This window comes from Propithecus coquereli, unplaced genomic scaffold, assembly GCF_000956105.1.
Source record: "Propithecus coquereli isolate 6110/MARCELLA unplaced genomic scaffold, Pcoq_1.0 Scaffold224, whole genome shotgun sequence".
NCBI classification, from domain to species: Eukaryota; Metazoa; Chordata; class Mammalia; order Primates; family Indriidae; genus Propithecus; species Propithecus coquereli.
In genome coordinates, this window is record NW_012147634.1 from 3954195 (window position 1) to 3976511 (window position 22317).

General features: G+C 38.4%; 1 protein-coding gene across 1 annotated transcript in view; it reads right to left on the reverse strand.

Moving 5' to 3' along the window:
* The window catches only part of SNX1 (sorting nexin 1), a 38766-nt gene that overhangs the window by 13237 nt on the left and 3212 nt on the right, over positions 1 to 22317 (reverse strand). The window contains exons 2-6 of the mRNA XM_012645029.1: positions 12147 to 12258; positions 6801 to 6928; positions 6188 to 6254; positions 2344 to 2387; positions 490 to 631 (exon numbers count right to left, since the gene is read on the reverse strand). Of these exons, the coding sequence (XP_012500483.1) occupies positions 490 to 631; positions 2344 to 2387; positions 6188 to 6254; positions 6801 to 6928; positions 12147 to 12258 (493 nt within the window). The remainder of the gene's footprint in view (positions 1 to 489; positions 632 to 2343; positions 2388 to 6187; positions 6255 to 6800; positions 6929 to 12146; positions 12259 to 22317) is intronic.

Here is a 22317-nt window from a genome sequence, read left to right on the forward strand (position 1 = left end):
GCACCTGGCCAAGACCAAAGGTTCTTTACGCAAGAGTCATTTTTTAACTAGTCTCCAAGTGCTGAAAGTTCTAAACTCTGGGATTTGCAGAGTACACATTTTCTAAAGAAGGGGGCCATAGGACTCTGAGTACAAACATCAATTGATGGTAATGGGAAGATTCCTTCCTGGACCCCCAATCCAATTTAGTATATTTCAATCTGGAGGGAAAAGCAATCATTTAAGACTCCTAGATAGCAATATAAAACAAAAAAACAAACACTGGAGGCTAAAACCAGAGCCCCTTACTGCTCTCAGAGAAAGAGAACAAGTCAAAATATGCTATTTCTCTAGACCTCAAGGGTAGGAAAATCCTGGAAATGTCTCTTTTTTAACCACAAGATTCTACAGTGTTGATGGAAGTAGTCTCATATACTAGGCAGTAAGTGTATTTCAGAACAAACGCAAAGAGAAAAATGAAAAGAGTGGAATTAAAGACCACAGGCTTACCTATTAGGCTCTTCTCAGGCGGAGGAGGGACAATGAAGCCATTCTGAGAGTGTTTCTCTGAAAGCTTCTCATAAAGACCCAGAAAGTCACTGAATCTTCTTTTCACTGCAAACTGTTTACTTCTGAACATTGGTAAGCTCGTCTTGGGGACAGAAAAAAACATAGGCAGTTTCGTTCCAAATAGGGGATGAATGAGTATCTTGAAAGCCATCCACCTGACATCAAAGAAATCCACTTCCCAGATCCCCACCCTTTAGCAACCTAGCAAATAACTTTATCCAAGGCACAGATTCTTAAACTTTTTTGAGCTATACTCCCCAACTTTGGCAATTTGGGAGCCTAAGGAGCCCTTCTCAGAATTTTAAATGTATGAAATAAAATACATAGAATTATAAAAACAATGAATTAAATTCAAATATAGTTTCATTCCCAGGTTAAGAACTCTTGCTCTAAAGAAAACAAATGTTGAATTCTAATTTAAAACTAGAATTCTATGATCACCTGTAACCCATTTATCCTTCACTGCTTTATTTAAGGGTATGGTATCAGCTGCCAGAATTAAAGCAGTCAAACTAAAGACAAGACAGACTAAATAGTGCTTCTAAGACGGAAAGTGAGGTGGATCAGTTGAAATCTATTAAGCTGGAGACACTAACCTCTAAAGTGTCATAGGATCTAGAACTCACAGAAGACAGGCCAACAAGTAGTAGGGAAACACAAAGGAGACTTCCAGTAAAAAAAAGGGTAGCCTACATCATAATAAGAGATTTCTTTATACTTACTAGATAGGCAAAATTTAAGGAGGCTGGCCTCGCCAATTGTTGGCAAGGAAATGAATCAATGAGAACTTTTACACACTGCCAAAGGGAGCATAAATTGGTACAAATACTTTAAAACAGTTTGTATTCCTTGTATTCAACATTTGCAGTAGCTATGACCCAGGGAACTACTCCCGGTTATATACTCTAGAGAAATTCTTCCATGTGTGCACTAGAGATGTGCAACGAAGTTCACAGTTCACAGTTAGAAAAATTGGAAACATGTTCACAACAGAAAATGTTCACAGCAGGAAAATGGATAAATATGTGGACTAACTACAGCTATGCCCAGCAAGGATAGGTCTGAGAAACAATGCTAAGTAAAGAAAGCACTATTTTCAGCATGATACTATTTTTATGAAACTCAAAAATAAAGCATAACAGTGTATTATTTAGAGATATCTATATAAATATTTTTTAATAAAGGAAATGACAACTCAGGAGAGCAGATGCATCTAAAGTAAGAGGCAAGGAATATGACGGGAGAAACACAGATGGATTCAATGATACTCATCTTAAGACTGGTAGTAGGTTCAGGGCTTCATTATTATGCTTCATAATTTGCATACAACACTGTGTAAGTTTTGTACGCATTAACATTATATAAAAAAGGAAGAGCAGATCTGAAGGGTAAAAGGTTAAGGAAAGTATTAAAAAGCTCTGTGAAACCTCTGAAGAACTGAAGAGTTTTAAAGAGGTAATTACTCTTAGTTGGGAGCAATCCAGCAAACTAGCTCCAAGCCACATAGTTCCTAAGAGGGAGGGGGCTGTACCAGATACACCACATGACTTAATACAACTTGCGAAGTTTCACGCTAAAGGGTTAGCTCTCTGGAAGAATAGTGGAAAGACTCAGTCTGGAGTACACAGATGAAACCACCAAGGGGATGCAGGCTTGCTCCATCTCTAGTAAATGTGAAGAAAGACGCTGGCAAAGAAACTAAAGAAATACCCAGAAACAATCTGAACAATGACCTTCTTGGTATGAGTACCCTAGTCTATAAAGGTGGTCATCAGTAGGGTTGCCTGGACTCACCTGTGTTGTAACTTTGTAGGCCACATATGCATTCATACCATCCCCTGTGGAAGAAGAGGAGAGCAGGAGAGGGTTATCTTACAAACCAAAGCAGTGCTAATCAAGCTAACATTTAACCATGAACCATAAGCCATGGGAGCCCTGTGTGAGAAGGGATACTTGTTTCATCTCCAAGCTTTATATGCAATCCTAGAACCCAGTTCCTACTTTGCCTCCAGGCCTCTGTGGCACATATCATGCCCCCATGGATGCTGGCTGGGCCCCAGTTTGAGTTAGACAGGAGAGTCAGCTCCCTGTTCCAAAGCCAGGCTCCATTTATACTCTCCACAAAGCAGCACTGGATACTGACAATCCATCAGTTGTTACCATGCCAATATTTGGGCTGGTTACACACATCTGTCCGAAATCAAACAATTCTCTTGCTGTATAAAACAGGAGGAGAAGGAAGCAACTGATGTAAAAGGAAACAAGTAGTTCTACCCTAGGCTAGCTCTGGGCTCGGTTTGCTCTTTCAGAAATACCGTCACAGCCCCCTCCATTGGTGCTGGGGGACACTGACCTCTCTGATCTAGCATGTTCACCAAGAGCAAAGGGCCTGGCAGGAAGATACTTTGGCTGCCTAATGTCACACAAATCTCCCTTTCCTGGAGGAATTATTTTTATGAAAAAGCCTTTGACTGTTAAATAATTTGGAATTCAAGCAACTGTTTTGCTCTGTGGTAATGTCCTGACCTAGACCACTTAGGGAGATAAAGGCACCATTGACTCCCTGAGCACTGAAAAGACATACATGGGAGCCCAGACAGCTCCAGTGCTGGACTATGGTATTTTTGGTTGCTTTTGTTCCCTTTCTCCCTCACCCCTGATTCCTCCCCACAACATACAGGAAAACCTAGGTCAACAATTACCAGCTGCTTAAGCTCCTGAACTGGTTCTTGGGTGAGGGACCAGGGGAAGAAGGGGCAGGCAGTACTGGATCAGCAGGGCCACATACTACAGCTAGTTTCAATGAGATGGCTGGAACTGCCTGCTTTTATAAAGTACACAGAGAAGTTGCAGATTAAATGGGAATAGAGGGCTTGTCTGCTCTACTTCCCTATCCTCTACCAAAAAGGTGTATATAAAACAGAAATCATAAGCTAAGTTTTAGAAATTATACTGATTACCACCTTTAGTTCTCTTATAAACCACTTATATTACATTGTCTAATACTACTAAGGCTGTGTGTTTTATCACCGACAAAAGAAGAAAACATCTAAGTTTACTTTATAGAATTATTGTTCAAAATTTCATTCCCAGTAGAATAGTCATGGTCAAATAAAAAGTCAATCCTGTAATTTAGTGCCTGCAATTAAGAAAGTCTAAATGCAAACATACATAAAACAGTAGCAAAGCAGGATCTTCAGATACATTACCAGCATGTTAGCTGCCTTTACTAAGGCAATGTTCATGAAGAGACACATTGCACATACACACTGAGCACACAGATCTGCAAATGGGCTAGTAATACAATAGTCTTATAATTCATATAAATTTCCTAAATAATTTCAGAATTGAAGATGGCACATGCAAATTACCAAGGCTCTAAAAAGAATATCCTGGTAAAAGTAGGATTCTAATTTATTTAGATGTGTGCAGGAGCAAGAAGCACATGTTGAATAAACAGCCCACACAAACAGAATATGTTGTTATAAAGATCAGGCCTTAAATATGAAAATGTTTTAATTAGTTGGTTTCTTGGCATCAACACGACTAAGAATCTAGACTACAGTGCAAGGGATGAAAGATTATCACCAAGACTAATCTATGTTTAAATAAACTGATCCATGGGATGTTTAAATTACTCTCTGTTATGGAGCAAATTGTGTCCCGTTCAAAACTGATATATTGAAAGTCCGAACTCTCAGTATCTAAAAATGTGACTTTATTTGGAAACAGGGTCTTTACAGATGTAATCAAGTTAAAATGAGGACATTAGGGTGCGCCCTACTCCATCCACTCTGGTGTCTGTATTTAAAAAAGGGAAATCTGGACACATATACAGACAAGCATAGAGGGAAGACAATGTGGACACACTTAGGAAGAATGCCACGTGACAATGAAGGTAGAGATCGCCCCCTGCTTAGGCTACCAGAAGTTAGGAGAGACGCATGGAACAGCCCTCCCCTAGTGTCTTCCGAGGGAGAATGGCCCTGACGACATCATGATTTCAGATTTCTGGCCTCCAGAATTGTGAGGGAATCTATTTCTACCATTTTAAGCCATCTACTAGTTTGTGGTACTTGGCTATAGCAGCCCTAAGAAACTAATACACTCCCTCTCCTGGTTCAAACATCATGACTTACTAAATTTTAAAAGAATTAATACCATTCATAAAGCAGCTAATAACTAGCTTAAAATTAATGTGCTCATAGAATATTCATAAATAACAGAGAAGCAAGAGAGAATCCTAGACATGTAATCCAAAGTTCTGGTCTACGCTCTACCATAGGCCCTGTTATGCCCTAACAAGAAAGTCATCTCCTTTTTGGTCCTCAATTTCCTCTATTGTTAGATGATAGGATTGTATAAGATGCTCATAAATATCCTCCCAGTGAAACAGTCCAGGAAAAGTAAAAATCAACAGTTTTATGACAACCATTTTGGGACAAAGTCTAGTTCCTGTCCCTAGTTTTGAACAGACAAAAGGTTGGGAATTACATTTTTTCTCTTAACCATTAAATTTGTCCTCTTACCCATAAAAACACCACCCCTGTTTAGGACAAGCTCTATATAGCCTCTTCTGTAAAGAATTATACCTGGAATGAGGAAAATCGAGGCCTATTGTTCTCCCCTCTGTGATCACCCTCCCAATAGGAGAATGTTATCCTAAAAATCCAAGTCTGGCCAAAGTTAAGTATTATGATTTTTTTTTTTTTTTTAGGCCAGGCGCAGTGGCTCACGCCTGTAATCCTAGCACTCTGGGAGGCCAAGGTGGGAGGGCTGCTTGAGGTCAGGAGTTCAAGTATTATGCTTTTTGAAAATCTAATTCCAATTTGAGAACAATTCACCCTAGGTCCCAAAGAGAGACACAGACTTCCCCATCTCATTAGGATACCAAGAGTACATGATAAATGATATATAATAAAAGTGGCAAACTTACTAAGGGAAAAAATAAGTTCAGTGTCCCAAAGTTTTAAAACATGTATTTTTAGGGCACTTAAATGGAATTTATGATCTCAAAAGAGAGTAAAATGGTCTTATCAACTCCTAGGCAGAAGGCAATGTTTGGGTTTTTTAAATTTTTATTTTTTAAAATTTTTTCCAGATACAGTCTCACTCTGTCGCCCTGACTAGAGTGCAGTGGCATCATCATAGCTCCCTGCAACCTCAAACTTCTGGGCTCAAGGGATCCTCCTTCCTCAGCCTCCCAAATAGCTGGGACTAAAGGCACGTGCCACTACACCCAGCTAATGTTTCTACTTTTTGTGGAGATGGGGTCTTGCTCTTGTTCAGGTTGGTCTCAAACTCCTGAGCTCAAGTGATCCTTCCCAGAGTGCTGGGATTACAGGCATGAGCCACTGTGCCAATGTTTGGGTTTTTAAAAAGGAATTCTAGTAGTATTTGATGTCTGTTTTTTTTTTCCTAAAGCCAAGAAAAACCTAAAAAAAGTACTGGGTAACTGTTGTCTCTGGCCTTAGAAGCAGAGCAAGGGGTCTACTTTTATAGAAAGATACTGATGAAGTATTTCATATTTCACATTGGCTGGTTCAGCTCTGAAGGTAGCCATCCCAAAATTATTAATAGCTACCTACACTTTCCACGGCCACATCCTAACATCACAAGGAGTCCTAAGAACACTTACCTATCTTTTCAGGATCAGTTATACCAACTGTCAAATCAAATTGGTCCTCCTGTTCCTCTTCCTCTAGCTTTTTAAAGAAATGACAAATCATGAGTTGATACAAAAAAGCTATTAATTTTATCCTGTATTAAGCTTATATCAATCTAATAAAATCAACATGTATCCTTTTATGTATGATTGTTCAGCTCTGTCAATTCCCAACAATCCCAATGAACCAATTCCCACAGTTTTAAATTGGGAGCGTCTTATAAGTCTTTGTTACATCTATTCTCTTAAAACATTATTTTGATGACAATGAAATAATTACTACATTTTGGAAGACTTGCCTCTTGCAGGCTAAGGAGGGAGTGAGGAGAGACTATACTCTCGAATACGGGAGCTTTAGACACTAAGTATCATTAGTGACCATTTAAAGCCTTTGTGCTATCCTCTGGGCAATAGATACTCGGCCCAAGAAAGAGTCCTTTACTGGCTCTAGCTGTCCATTAACCATAAAGGTCTCCTTCAAGGGTCATAAATATTTCCTCAAGGTTCATACCCAACTGAACTTCAGACTGGCAGCACACAGCCCTAAAAATCCAAAAGCAACAAGACCAACAGCACAGATACTCACCTCCTCATAGCTTGGCTGGGGCTTAGAAGAATTTGTGGCTTCCTGTGGAGGAAGAGAAATGAGTGTTTTGACTGGCAGCTTCTTCTGATTATTTTGTGTGCTGTCCAGGGATAGCTCCACTGTGGCATCTAAAAACAGTTGATATTTTAAAATGAAAGTCAATGGGTCTTTGAAGACTGAACTTCAATTCTATAGGTTAAGAGACTTGCAAGAACAATAGCAAGCATTCTCAATACTTAGAGGCTCTCAGACTAAGAGAAAAGGAGTTATAAAATTTTTACATAGATAAAAGGAGAGGATGGCAAGGGAAATGTTCTTCTAGCACAGGCTTAGTAGAGTAACCTCTCCCTCTCCTTTCAAAATACAACTACTTGGCTACTCTCCTATCTAGAATTTAGGCAAGAACAAGTGACCAAGCAAAAAGACTAAACAACCAAAATAAGTGTCAATTAACTTTACCCTTAGGAGTATTCTTTTAGAACCGTATTTATATGAACCTTATTTACTCTTGTTATAATTGCTTGCAAAAGAAGAGTAAGTTCGGTTATCTGCTTTACAAACCAATAGGACAGAAGAGGCAGGCACACTGATAGCAAAAAATGACACCACAGAAGAGTTAGCAAAACCGTAAGATGCAAAAAAATAGACCCAACATACAAACACAGTAACACTTGGGAAAGGGCAGTTTGTCACACTTGAGGACAGCACTGTTATTTTAGCAGAGTTTAAGAATTATTCATAATTATAGTTTAGACCTCCTTGCAAAGATTATATTTATTAATAACATATGCTATCCAAATGGGAAAAAAGATGTGTGATATCTGAAAATCTTTCTAATCAAAATAGTTTTTTAAAAATAGTGCCAAAGAACTGCCTTTGTCTATTTGGGGAAAATGCCGTTGAGCATTCCCTAAGTGTTCCAGAGAGGGGACAATTAAAATAGCATTATGTACCATTTTTAGGCATTAAAATTTTTTTATGCAAATAGAAAGAATGTACTTTCAACTTGGGAGCAATGAAGCTAGAAGCTCTAAACCTAAACAGTTCAAATATTTTTCTTTTTAGTAAAGAAAAACAAATAGCCATTTGGGTTTAGTATGATCACTAGGTATTCTATTTTAGTCTTAGGAAATGCAAAGAATGCTATTTCTTCTTCTTTTGAAGATTTTCATTTGGAGCTAAAAAGAAACCAGAGATGGGGGCCTATAGGCATAATCAAGTTCTAGATCAGTCTTCTAATCATTAAATGTGAATCATGTCTGCAAAAAAGGTTGCCACATTGTTAGAAATGAAATCTGACCCCTATCAGCAAAGAAAGGTGGTAATATAATCTGACCCTGGTGTGAGAATATAGAAGAAAATACAGTTGATCCTGGAACACAGGTTTGAACAGCACATGTCTATTGATACAAGGATTTTCTTCTGCCTCAGACAGCAAGACCAATCCCTCCTCTTCCTCAGTCTACTCAACGTGAAGATGATGAAGATCTTTATTATCCACTTCCACTTAATGAATAGTAAGTATATTTTCTCTTCCTTGTGGTTTTCTTAATAACATTTTCTTTTCTCTAGCTTACTTTATTATAAGAATGCAGTATATAATACATATAACATACAAAGTGAGTGTTAATCGACTGTTCTTGTTATTGGTAAGGCTTCTGGTCAACAGTAGGAGTTTTAGAGAAGTCAGTAAAGTTTTTGGGGAGTCAAAAGGTATACAACTATTTTCAACTGTGTGGGAGTCAGCACCCCAACCCCTGTGTTGATCAATGGTCAACTGTATACATAATGAATGTGTTAGGTTGTTAGGAGTCTGAAATAAGCAACCAGCTGAAGTATGTATAGGACAGTCACATCATGTGGGGTCCCATGTAAATAAACAAGCTAATAATGTGTTTGGAAACAGGAGGTACTGGTTATTTAAAACTTTTGGCTTATTAGAATGCTACTAAAAGTATTTTTGAAGAGCTGTGCATTTTCTATGAAAATTTATGTGACAAAGATGCTAAAACTTACATTAGGACATGCTTTTTTCCTTTCAAAAAAAGGAAAAGCCTCTGGGCTCCATCAGAGACTCTGATCATCACTAAACTAATTACATAAAAAATAAAATCAGAACATTTAAATTTCCACAGTTAATATTTAGAACATCTGAGAAGCTACTCTTTCTAGAGATATCTTATGTTCCTTTCTTGGTAGTGAGGCAGGTATTGGCTGCTTATGAAACTAGTAGGAGAATGAAGTTAATCAGAATTGTCATTACTAATAAATATGCCCCTAATAAAGATTTCTTACATGTTCGTGTGCATAAAACCCAATCAAGAGGGTAACTCTGTTCACTAAGATTTCAAGTCTTCTTATAAATAAGAAAGATGATATAAATGTTGAGACCCTAAAGACAGAGATTTATCTTCTTTTCAATCTGCCATAAAACTAAAGAGAATTCATTATCTGCATTCATATCATTTCTCCTACAGAAATTTTATCCAAAAAACAATTACTACCAGAAATGAATAGTGTGTATTTAAGTTTCAGGGATGAAAGAAGTGGAAAATCTTCTAAATCTTTATATTCCTTCCTCTAATTTCTTCTTTCCTTTCATGTCTTTTAAATTTCCTACCAGAGTTCTAATGTGAGAGTCCTCCCAAGATCTTACCCTCTACCCAAGATCTTTTTTTTAATGGGGCTGAGAGGGCAACCACTTTTCCTCTAGGGAGAAGGCCAAGGTGGCCCCAGTTACCCCTTCCCCACCTTCCTCATCTTTGAGGATCTCACTATATGGCAGTTTCAACTATCACCTCTAGGAAGATGATTTCCATGTCTTCAGTTCTTTTCTCTTTCCCCAAGTAGAGTACCATAGTTAAAATCACCTCTTGGGTATTTTCCTTTGTATTTCAAATTTAAAATACCTAAAACTCAAACTAACTTTTGTCTCATAGCCAGTTTCTTGTTTAGAATACAGTTCTAAAAATGGTACCATTTTCTTCTCAATCCTTGGATTTGAAAGCTTTGACTCAGTCTTCAATCCCCATGTTTTTGACACCTATTATATTCAATCATTTAACACGAGATTTGGTTGATTTCTCTTGAAAAGTTTTCACCTTTCCTTTCCACTTCTATCATATTATGTTCAGTCTTTGCCATTTCATTTTTTTTTTTTTTTTTGAGACAGGGTCTCACTTTGTCACCTGGGCAGTGTCATGATCATAGCTCACTGCAACCTCAAACTCCTGGGCTCAAGCGACCCTCCCGCCTCAGCCTCCTCAGTAGCTAGGACTACAGGTAAGCCACCAAGCCCAGTTAATTTTTCTATCTTTTGTAGAGATGGGGTCTTGCTATGTTGCTCAGGCTGGTCTTGAACTCCTGGGCTCAAGCGATCCTCCCACCTTGGCCTCCCAAAATACTGGGATTATAGGCATGAGCCACTGAGCCCACCCAGCCTGTCATTTCACTCTTGAATTTATTTGTAATTGCCTTCTAAAAAGTCTCTCGTCTTTGCCCACTGCAACTCATTTAATACAACAATTCCACTAAATCAGTCTTCCTAAAACATTCCTCTGCCCGTATCACATTCCTTATACAAAACTGCCAATGGCTCTTAATTGGCATTAGAATGAAAATTCAAATCTAATTATTAAAGTCCTTCCAAACCTGTTCCCACACTACATTTCCAGGCTTATCTTCCATGGCTTCTCTTAGAAGACCCTACTTTGGCCAACCAACTTTACTGACTGTCCCTTAAACTTTATACTTCCTGTCCAACCATTTGGACTCCTTTTCTTTTTCTCCTACATAAATCCTGCTTCTTCCAGGAAGTCTTCCAAGATCACTCTAGACCAGAGCTTTTCTTTTTTTTTTGAGACAGAGTCTCACTGTGTTGCCCAAGCTAGAGTGCCGTGGCGTCAGCCTAGCTCACAGCAACCTCAGACTCCTGGGCTCAAGCGATCCTCGTGCCTCAGCCTCCCTAGTAGCTGGGACTACAGGCATGCGCCACCATGCCCGGCTAATTTTTTCTATATATTTTTAGTTGTCCAATTAATTTCTTTCTATTTTTAGTAGAGACGGGGTCTCACTCTTGCTCAGGCTGGTTTCGAACTCCTGAGCTCAAACAATCCGCCCGCCTCGGCCTCCCAGAGAGCTAGGATTACAGGCGTGAGCCATCGCACCCAGCCTAGACCAAAGCTTTTCAACATAGGCACTACTGACATTTTGGGCTGAATAATTCTTTGTTGTGAGGGGCTGTCCTGTGTACAGAGTGTTTAGTAGCACCCATGGCCTCTATTCAAAGCAGGACAGCGGCACTTTTATGTTTTGACAATCAAAAATGTCTACAACCATTTCCAAATGTCTTTTGGGGGGCAAAATTACCCCCTGTTGAGAATAAGGCAGGCCCCCTTAGCAAAGAATTATCTAGTCCAAAATGTTAATATTGCCAAGGTTTAAAAAACCCTGCTTTATACTTGTGTTTTTCAAATTGCAGGTTGTGGCTTATTGGTGGACTGTGAAATCAATTCAATGGGTTGCAAAGAACATTTAAAAAAAAGGGAAACAATAGAAAATTTCAGACTGTTTTAGAAGTAGTAAGGGCAAGTCATTTAATAAAACTTTTCAGTTTTCTAAAAATACGCATACATTTGGGTTATGATCCCAAATGCATTTCTTACTATTTTAATTTTTATTTCTAATTATCAAGGGTGCATAATAGCTGTATATCTTTATAGGGTACATGTGATGTTTTGATACAGGCATACAATGTAAATTAATCAAATCAGGGTAACTGGGGTATCCATTACCTCAGGCGTGTATCGTTTCTTTGTGTTAGGAACATCCTAATTCCACTCTTTCAGTTATTTTAAAGTATACCCTAACTTATTGTTGATTATAGTCACTGTGTTGTGCTATCAAATATTGTTTATTCTATCTATCTAACTATATTTTTGTACCCATTACCCTCCCTACTTTATCCCCCCGCCCACTACCCTTCCCATGCTCTAGTAACCATCTTGGTCAAAAATGTCTAAAGCTACTGCTTTCGTCAGTGATCTCATACTCCTCTGAGCTCCTGTGACTTAGCATTTCTATCATTCCTCTTGCTATATTTCTATTACTGTTTAATAGTTTATTCAACTCATACTCTTAAATAACTGTGTATTTATGTCTTACTCCCTAAACCTCTAAGAATCTTGACGGTAGGGCCTGTATTTTACATGCTTTGGAATCCTCCACAATATTATCTTACATAAAGTTATATTTCCAATACTTTTTTATTTTGGTTTTGACTTTAATTCAGCAACTTAACAAAACCATTTAGAAGGTTCCTAGAACAAGTTTTAAGTCCATACTTGCCTGCAAAGAGGTCCTGTGGCTCTTGGTCTTGTTCCTCATGGATCCCATTTTCTTTGGAGCCACTGTTGACAGGAAGAAGGGATGTAGTTCTCTTTGGAGACTGGGGCTTACTCTGAAAATAAAGAGATACTCTGAATAAAACAGTACCATTAAAAACAAACCCAACCTGCCTATAAAGTGACATTTAATACATCCCTCAGTTGCCCCTGGTCAACCAGTTCAATAAGTAGCAAATCATTACTAGTATTGTAAGTAACTGATCACAGAGCTAAAATAAGTTCATACATTTTAGGGTTAATTTCTAACACCATAACACTGCTGAAATGCCCTACTCCAAAGCACATGATACCAACACGGGTATGTGTACACAAAGATAATTTTCAAAAGAACCTGTCAGAATGTTTTTCCTTCTCAGCTGATGACCTTTGTTCTTTCAAATGCTGATGGGGCACATTCTAGGCACCAGGATACCACATTGGAGTCCAGAATTTAAACTCTGACCTTGGCTTACTTTGTGGCTTTGGCTAAACTGTTAACTGAAACCCAGTTGTATGGCTATTATTGACCCACCTGATATGCAAAAGAGGATATATAACACTTTATATCTTAATGCTGTTTATAAATATAACTTATCTTTCATCCTTAACTCAGACAGACACAATTTTCAACCACACCATGTTGTCAGGCTAAGAGATAAAAACCGGTTATGCTTAGCCTAGTGGGCACATGGTGAAAATACAGTCAGTCCATGGCCTTTCTAAAAAGCTCAGTGATCAGACACAAACAAGGGTAGGGTGGGTCCCCAGACCAGAGTGAACAAAGCCGGATTGTGCAGAACATGAACAGAAAGCCGGGAATCTGGTTTCAAAAGCCATGGTGTGGTATTAGAGGGTTTTGAAGTCAGACCCTAAGGGCAAATCAGTTACAAGACCTGACTTAAGGAACCTTTTATGAAACATTTCCTTAACAAATCTGAGGGAGTTTGTTCCTTGGAGACAGACCTTTTCTGACCCAACAGAACAAAGTGAAATGATAGATCTATTTGGGTACTCTAAATTTGCCCTGCAAACATCTTCATTCCAATATTGGGGCCACACTTAGGAAGGAAACTGTGACCAATATTTAGATTTATATTAGCAAACAATGCTTCTACTGGAACTATTCTACGCTAATAAAGTTTAATGAACACTTAGTTGTATATGCTTAAATGTTATACCAATTCTGTTAGAGACAGCAGTCCTGTCCTCTAGCTGCTTCCACAATCTTAAAAACCGAAATTTAAAAATCACTGCAGAGAGACAAAAGACAAAAAAACAGGGTAAAAATAAAACCAGCATTTCCCTTTTGCCTCATGCATCGCCAACCATCTTCCTCCACAAGCACTTCCTTCCTACACTCTCTTACAGTATAGCAATCTCATCTGAAGCCACTTGATTTATTTTAATTCACTTTCAACTGACAACAGTCATCTCCAGATGGAGATCCTAGGAGAGATTAAAACCCAGTATACATTAGAATATATGTGTACAAATGTAATCTACTAGTAGCTCACAAAAGAGACAAAAGCAATAGGAAAGGTATAGGTTAGAACTTAGCTATTTTTAAAAATGCCTAGAAGGACCCATTCCTGTGATATGAAGATGAATAGAGCCAGCTTTTCATTTCTGACCTACAACCTAAACCTGGAAGGTTAATGCCTAAGAACATTTTCTGGAGCAGTGTGAGAACAGCAGTCTGTTTTTCCCTCTACTAACCAGAAGAGACAGATTCAGATGAATGGGATACTGCAGTGACAACCTGAGCACTAATACCTGTCTCTCTTCCTCTACCCAACCCCCTTCAAAAGCCCAAACGGTGGTTAAAAACAAAGGCTTGTGCTCCCTTATTAAGCTAAACAACAAACACCTGTGAGAACAGAACACTGCTATCCTCTGGGACTCAATGCCAAAAGCCACACATGGCTGAGCTCTTAAGAGAGCTGAACACACACTGATTACTGTACTTACTCCCCTAATCTTTCCTCTGTACTTCTTTCACAAAATTAATCTAGGTATGTAAAACTCTGTATCCTGTTTTTCCCCCTCTACCATCTGAGCATTTTCTCATGTCATTAAGAATTGTACAAAAATCCCCTTTTTAGTTACTTAACTCTAGATCATATGGGTATACCACAACATAATCATTCCGCTAAGGCTGGACATTTAGATAGATTCCAGGTTTCACCAAATAATGCTGTGATGTCCATCCTTCATATAAATCGCATCTGATTATTTTCTTGGGATAGATTCTTAAGTAGAATCAGTGGACATAAAATTTTCTAAGGCTCTAAACTGTCTTCCAGAAAAACCACCAATTTACATAATCCACAGAAGTCTATAAGAGTGCTGCATCCATAGCAACATTAAGCATTCTCTTTTTAAAAATCTTCACTAGGTTGACTGGTAAAAATTTGTTTCCACATGTTTACTGGTCATTTGAACTCCTGTGACTTGTCTTAATATAGCTGGTCTTTGAGGCATTATATTCTAAGTTATACTTAAAATCAGATTTTAAAAAAACTAAGTAGAACCACTTTTAAAGAAGAAATGGACCCATGTTCATAGTATCCCATATGCACACAGGTCTGTTAACAGAAAACAAGTCTTCCATGAGACTAGAGTCTACAATAATAGCCTGTCATCAAAATACATACCCACTTGGGCATTGTAACAACACATTTCATATGCTATGTATAGGGTTAAAAAGCTAATTTTTAATTAGTATTAAAGTATAATTTATATTAGAAAGCAAATTTTGGCCGGGTGCAGTGGCTCACGCCTGTAATCCTAGCACTCTGGGAGACCGAGCCGGGAGGACTGCTTGAGCTCAGGAGTTCGAGACCAGCCTGAGCAAGAGCGAGACCCCGTCTCTACTATAAATAGAAATAAATTAGCCAAACAACTAGAAACATATATAGAAAAAATTAGCCAGGCATGGTGGCTCATGCCTGTAGTCCCAGCTACTCAGGAGGCTGAGGCAGGAGGATTGCTTGAGCCCAGGAGTTTGAGGTTGCTGGGAGCTTGGCTGACACCACAGCACTCTAGCCTGGGCAATGGAGCAAGACTCTGTCTCAAAAAAAAAAAAGAAAGCAAATTTTGAATCAACAGTTAAAGTTTTATAAAGAATTTACTTTGTGGGAAGGAGGAAACACCATGACTACACTAAGTGGCAAAAATCAATACTAAAAATAAGCCTTACTTTATAATTCGCGTTTTAAAAACCTTTTAGTAGTCAGTAAGTTATACAACTATCCATCTGTCTGAAAGGGGCTAAATTTCTAGGCAACAGATTAAAAAAACTAATACTAATGTAAATACTATGTTTGTAATATAGTAAATAAAACCAAAGAACTGCCCTATTTATCCCCACCCCCCTTTTTAATATAAAGAAAGCATTCTTTTATTTTTTTTAGCAGATAGAATCCTAGCTAGGATATCCAAAGCTTGCTTACTCCCTTTGACTGTTAATTCTAGCAGGTGGTTCCAATGATAAGCCTGTTTAAAAGTTCAAGTGCTTCTGTTTATAAGCACACACAGACCAAAACTAATTCACAGAGAGGAAATAGATCTGCTAGCAACAAGAGTACTTTTGTTAAAAACAAACAGGTATTTCTTGACAATTACCAGCCTCAACCCATTAGGCCCAGGCCACTAACACAATTTTCTTAGCTCAGGGAAGGACAGACATGGGCTTGCTGCCCCTCAGAACTGACAGCCATTCACTATTGAAAAGTACTACTTTGATTCCGGGCAACTTCCCCTTAGGTTAACCAGTTGTGATTCTTCCTCATGATCCATGCAGAACCCTTACATTACAATCAAGGGATCTCAAAAGGGGAGGTACCGTTAAAACTCTTAACTGCATTTAGAGGTCAAACGCAAATTAAACGCTAAGGTAACATTGCTTCTGGAGGACTACAGTACTCATGTTTTGAAGGAAAATGAGCATACTTTAGTAAAGCAAGACAGAGCTAAGAAGTTGTGTGATCACATTAATATAACAAGACAAGGACAATTAAGAATCAGTCAATCCTAGGAGCTATACACAGATGACAGGACAGCCACTAGTCTTTAAACGAAGAACTTGGCATGAAATGCTGCTCCTTTGGTCACCTTTATTTGTAGGAAGAAATGAACAAAGTGGGGCAATGTATTAGTTTTCTTTTTTGTGTTTTTCTTTTTTTTTTTGAGACAGAGTCTTGCTCTGTCACCCTGGGTAGAGTGCAGTGGCGTCACTGCAGCTCGGTGTATCAGTTTTCTATTGCTGCTGTAGTAAGTTATCAAAAATTTAACAGTTTAAACAATACAATTTTATTATATTATAGTCCTGTAGAAGTCCAATACAGGTTTCTGGGCTAAAATCAAGATATCAGTAGGGTTGTGTTCATTTCTGGGGTTCTAGGGGAGAATCTGTTTCCTTGCCCTTTCTTGAGGCTGTCCCTTCGTTTATGGACCACTTTCTCCATCTTCAAAGCCAGCAATGTTTCATCTCTCTGTGCCTTTCTCCTGTAATCATTTTCCATGGTCTCTCTTACACTTTTAAGGATTCCTGTGATTTTACACTGGTCCCACCCAGATAACCCAGGATAATTTCCCTATCTTTTAAAAAAAATTTATTTTTTTATTCTTTTAGAGACAGGGTCTTGCTCTGTCACTCAAGCTGGAGTGGCAGTGGCACAATTATAGCTCACTGTAACCTTGAACTCCTGGGCTCAAGCAATTCTCCAGCCTTAGCCTTCTGAGTAGCTAGGACTACGCACCACTACACACTAGCTAACTTAAAAAATTTTTTTGTAGAGATGGAGTGTTACTATGTCGCCCAGGCTGGTCTCAAACTCCTCGCCTGAAGTGATCCTCCTACCTTAGCTTCCAAAGTGCTGGGGTTATAGGTATGAGCCACCATACCCGGCCTAATTTCCTTAAGGTCAGCTGATGAGCAATCTTAATTCCAACTTCCCCTTGCCACATAACCTAACATATTTACTAGTTCCAGGATTAGGACATGGACATCTTTGCGGGGAAGGGGGAGCATTACTCTGCCTACCACAGGCAGTGGCTCCTCTCCTACCACCATGTTTCAAATCTGGCACAGATGCCCTAAAAGCATCTGTGCTTGGGACAATAGGCATTCAGTGTCTACTGGAATTGGGAATAGGGTGCCTCCTACTCTACAAACTGGGTAAACACTGATTAACCCAAATGATTTCACAGTATTACTCCCTTTCATAGCTTAAGAAGTTCAAACTAGAGGTTCCTGGGGTCCATAAGCCATAGATTTCAGAGGGTGGTCTATGAACTTGGATGGGAATAAAATTACAATTTCATTTTCACTAACTTCTAACTGAAATTCAGCACTGCCTTTAATCACAAAGATAGGCAACAAACCATAATAGCAACAGCAGTACCTGAGACTATAACTAACGGATATTAGATATTTTATATATTATAGCTGTTACACATCTCAAAGTATCATTTATGCTCATTTCTATTTAAAAATTATGGTAATTTCATAATATGGGAATTTAAAAATTATGGTAATCATACCTGTTTCTAGATCTTATTTAAAGCATTAAAAAGTATATGTTACTAATATAAAATTGTTTTAATGTGTTGACAACTGATTTTCAATATAATTGGTTTCCTTTGTAATCTTATGTATTTTATTTTATATATTTAAAAACATTATTCTGGAAATGTATCCACAGGCTTTACTGGCCTGCCAATGGGCCCACAACACTCAAAAAGGTAAAGAATTTTTGATATAAAGAGTAGAGGGACTAACGAAAATGGAAAAGGGGAGGCTGGAAGGGTGGGGAAAGTGAGCATGAAGCTGACCATTGACCTAGTTAAGGAAAACCATGAGCAAGGCCATTAGAGACCTCACGATCTCCCGAAATTTAGCTACAGACATTCTCCTGAATTCTCTGATGTAATTTCCATAAACTTTTTGGGTCTCAAACTAACAGAACTTAGAAGGGCCCAGAAAACGGCAGAAGGATCAGAGTACTAATGGGTGGATTACCTTCTAAACTGAAAATGCAAACCCAGCTCAAATCTGCTTGAAAGCAGAATGAAGCCACAACTGTCCATCTGACTAAGCAAAAGAATAAGCCAGAAAAAGTTGAGCAACAGCTTTTCCCGAACACGAGATACTTATGGCTACTTGGTCTGGCAACTATCAACTATTCATGATTTATTTATGCCAAAAGTTACTGAAGAGTGCTGAGAAGCTTTGAGGACGAAGGGAGAGAAATTAGAGTGTTCTTTTTCTTCTTTCCCCTCCTAACCAAATGAAGTGCAAATGGCCACGTTATCAGAGCTGCTTACCACCTAAGTAAGCAAAGGGGCAGCAACTCCCTCGAGAAACCACAACTGAGATCTTTGTTGTTTTTGTCATAAGCCCCAAACTCTAATTTTAAATAAATTTTCAGTTGGGTTATTAGTCATTTTTAAAAGTCTTCTCCCTTTATTCTAAAAGTAGTGCTTTATAACTACTTTTATTAGCTTTTCCTCTATAACTCTGAAGCTAAGTTAACTGCTGGTACAATTCAATGATGAAGAAACCAATGAGTCTATTGGCCACACATGGTGGCTCATACCTGTAACCCTAGCACTTTGGGAGAACTAGTTGGGAGGATAGCATGAGGCCAAGAGTTCAACACCAGCCTGAGCAAGAGTGAGACACACATCCCCTTCCTCTTTGCCACCCTCCTGCAAAATAGAAAAATTAGCCAGGCGTGGTGGCATGTGCCTATAGTTCCACCTGCTTGGGAGACTGAGGCAGGAGGATCACTTGAGCCCAGGAGTTTGAGGCTGCAGTGAGCTATGATGATGCCACTGCACTCCAGCCTGGGCGACAGAGTGAGACCCAGTTTCAAAAACAAAAACAGATCATTCCAATCCTACAAACACTCTTGAAAGAAGAGAAAAAGACAAAGTACCATATAATCTCGATCCCAAAACTTTACAAGGTCTCATGAGAAAGAAAAACAGGTTTATCTTATGAACATAGATGCAAAAATTCTGAAGAAAAATATCAGCAATCTAAATTCAGCAATGTATAAAAAAGGAATATATTATCAAAAAGACAAAAAATAACAAATGCTGGTGAGGATGGGGTGAAAGAGGAACACTCATATACTGTGAGTGGAAATGCAAAGTAGTGCAGCCATTGTGGAAAACAGTATGGAGGTTCCTCAAAAATCGAAAAATAGAACTACCATATGATCCAGCAATCCCACTGCTGGGTATATTCTGAAAGAAAGGAAATCAGTGTATTGAAAAGCTATTTGCACTCCCATGTTTATTTTAGCACTATTCACAATAGCCAAGATATGGAATTAACCTAAGTGTCTATCAATGGATGAATGACTAAAGAAAAATATGGTACATATACACAATGGAATATTATTCAGCCATTAAAAAGAATGAAACTGGCTGGTGAGGTGGCTCACGCCTATAATCCTAGCACTCTGGGAGGCCGAGGCAGGAGGACCGCTTGATCTCAGGAGTTTGAGACCAGCCTGAGTAAAAACGAGACTAAAAATAGAATCTCAGACCTCATCCCAGGCCCCAAGTCAGAAACCTGGGCTTTAGACTCAGCAATTTGCATTTTAACATTAGCTGTCCTTTAGCCAGGTGTAGTGGCACACGCCTGTAGTCCCAGCTACCCGGGAGACTGAGGGAGGAGGATCGCTTGAGCCCAGGAGTTTGAGGTTGCTGTGAGCTAGGCTGATGCCCAGGCAACAGAGTGAGATCCTGTCTTGGAAAAAAAAAAAAAAAAAGTCTTTTATTTAAAAATTCTTGTCAAAACAGGAATAGAAGGAAACTTTACATGTATACAACATGTAATTATCAGAGTAATTAGCATATCCATCACCTCAAACATTTATCATTTGCATTATGAACATTCAAAATTCTCTATTCTAGGCCAGGCGCAATGGCTGACACCTGTAATCTTAGCATTTGGGAGGCTAAGGTGGGAGGATCGCTTGAGCCCAGGAGTTTGAGGTTGCAGTGAGCTACGATGACGCCACTGCACTCTAGCCCTGGGTGACAGAGTGAGACCCTGTTTCAAAAAAAAAAAAAAAAAATCCTCTCTCCCAGCCTTTTGAAAATATACAATATATTTAGATAACCATATTCACCCTTCAGTGCTGCAGATCATCAGAACTCATTCCTCCCATCTAACCATACTTTCATATCCATTAACCAACCTATCCCCATTAAACTGGTTTTAAAAAGAGCTGAGGTGATATTGTAAAACAGTGCAACCACCATGAAAAGCTATATGGAAGTTCTTCAAAAAATTGGAAATATAATAGAACCACCACATGATCCAGGAATCTCACTTCTGTGTATATACACAAAAGAATTAAAAGCAGGGTCTTGAAGAGATATTTGTACACCCATGTTCACAGCAGTACGATTCACAATACCCAAGTAAAAGCAACCCAAATGTCCACTGGCAGATGAATAAACAAAATGTGATATATACATTGTTATTCAGTTTTAAAAAAGAAGGAAATCTTGTCACATGCTACCACATGGATCAACCTTGAGAACATTATGCTAAGTGAAATAAGCCAGTCACAGAAGGATAAATACTAGATGATTTTACTTATATGAGGTAGCTAAAGTAGTCAAATTCACAGAAACAGAACGTAGAATGGTGATTACCAGAGGCTGGGGAGGAGGGTAAAAAGAGGAACTATTATTTAATGGGTAGAGAGTTTCAGATTTGCTAGATGAAAAAGTTCTGGAGCTCTGTTTCACAACAATGTGAATATACTTGACACTGCTGAACTGTACACTTAAAAATGATAAAGATGGTAAATTTTGGTGTTTTTTTTTTTATTGTTGTTTTTTAGAGACAGGGTCTCCCTCTGTTGCCCAGGCTAGAGTGCACTGGCCAATCACAGCTCACTGTAGCCTTAGCCTGAGTAGCTGGGACTACAGAAGCATGCCACCACACCTAGCCAATTTTTAGATTTTTTTTAGAGATGGGGGTCTCACCGTGTTGTCCAGACTGGTCTCGAACTCCTGGCCTCAAGCAATCCCTGTCTCAGACTCCCAAAGTGCTGGGATTACAGGTGTGAGCCACCACATCCGCCTGTTATGTTTTTTTTATCACTTTTTTTTTTTAAAAAGCTTATTTGCCGGCCACACTCAGAACATGTTACATTGATTACAGATTTAAGGCTGGATTCTAAAAAGAGAAGGTCTTTTCCTGCCTAAATGCTACTACATAACTTATATTTATATAACTCTCTGTACACTATTAGGAGCTAACTACTAAATGAGACTTTTGAATATCAATAAAACTTATAGTGTTCATTAATCTTTAACAACAGTAGACATATGTAAATTCTTGACTAATCAAAGAATAATTATTCAACATATGATTTTTCAAGTCCCTTGCTATTCCTTCTTCATTCTATTTCATTTTTCCCAGACATTTCTATAATCATTAGGGTTTCTATTCAAGAATAAGAGTAACAGGGAAAAATTCTAATTATCTGATATATCATCAAGAGAAGTTGCCAAATTTGGCCAAAATCTGAACTGAGGATATCATTTATTTACGATTTCCTCCTTTCTCTCAGCACGTGAAAGCCCTCCACAGTCTTCCCTTTTATTTAGAGGGCAAATCTAATTGTGGTCCTGGCACACTGCTAAAGAGAGATGAGCATATAAGAACTCCTGGGAAGGAAAATAAAAGAACTTGCTTCAATTCTAATCACCCAGGTTTAGAAGTTTACAAATAAGACCAGTGAGGTCAAATGAGTTGTAAAAATTTGTATGCCATTTATAGTCTTTTTTTGAACATTATAATTTTAAAAGTTAGGAAAGCCAAAGGAATGGCTTCAATTCAATCTCGTTTTATTTTTATTTATTTATTTTTTTTGAGACAGAGTCTTGCTCTGTCACCCTGGGTAGAGTGCAGTGGCGTCACTGCAGCTCGGTGTATCAGTTTTCTATTGCTGCTGTAGTAAGTTATCAAAAATTTAACAGTTTAAACAATACAATTTTATTATATTATAGTCCTGTAGAAGTCCAATACAGGTTTCTGGGCTAAAATCAAGATATCAGTAGGGTTGTGTTCATTTCTGGGGTTCTAGGGGAGAATCTGT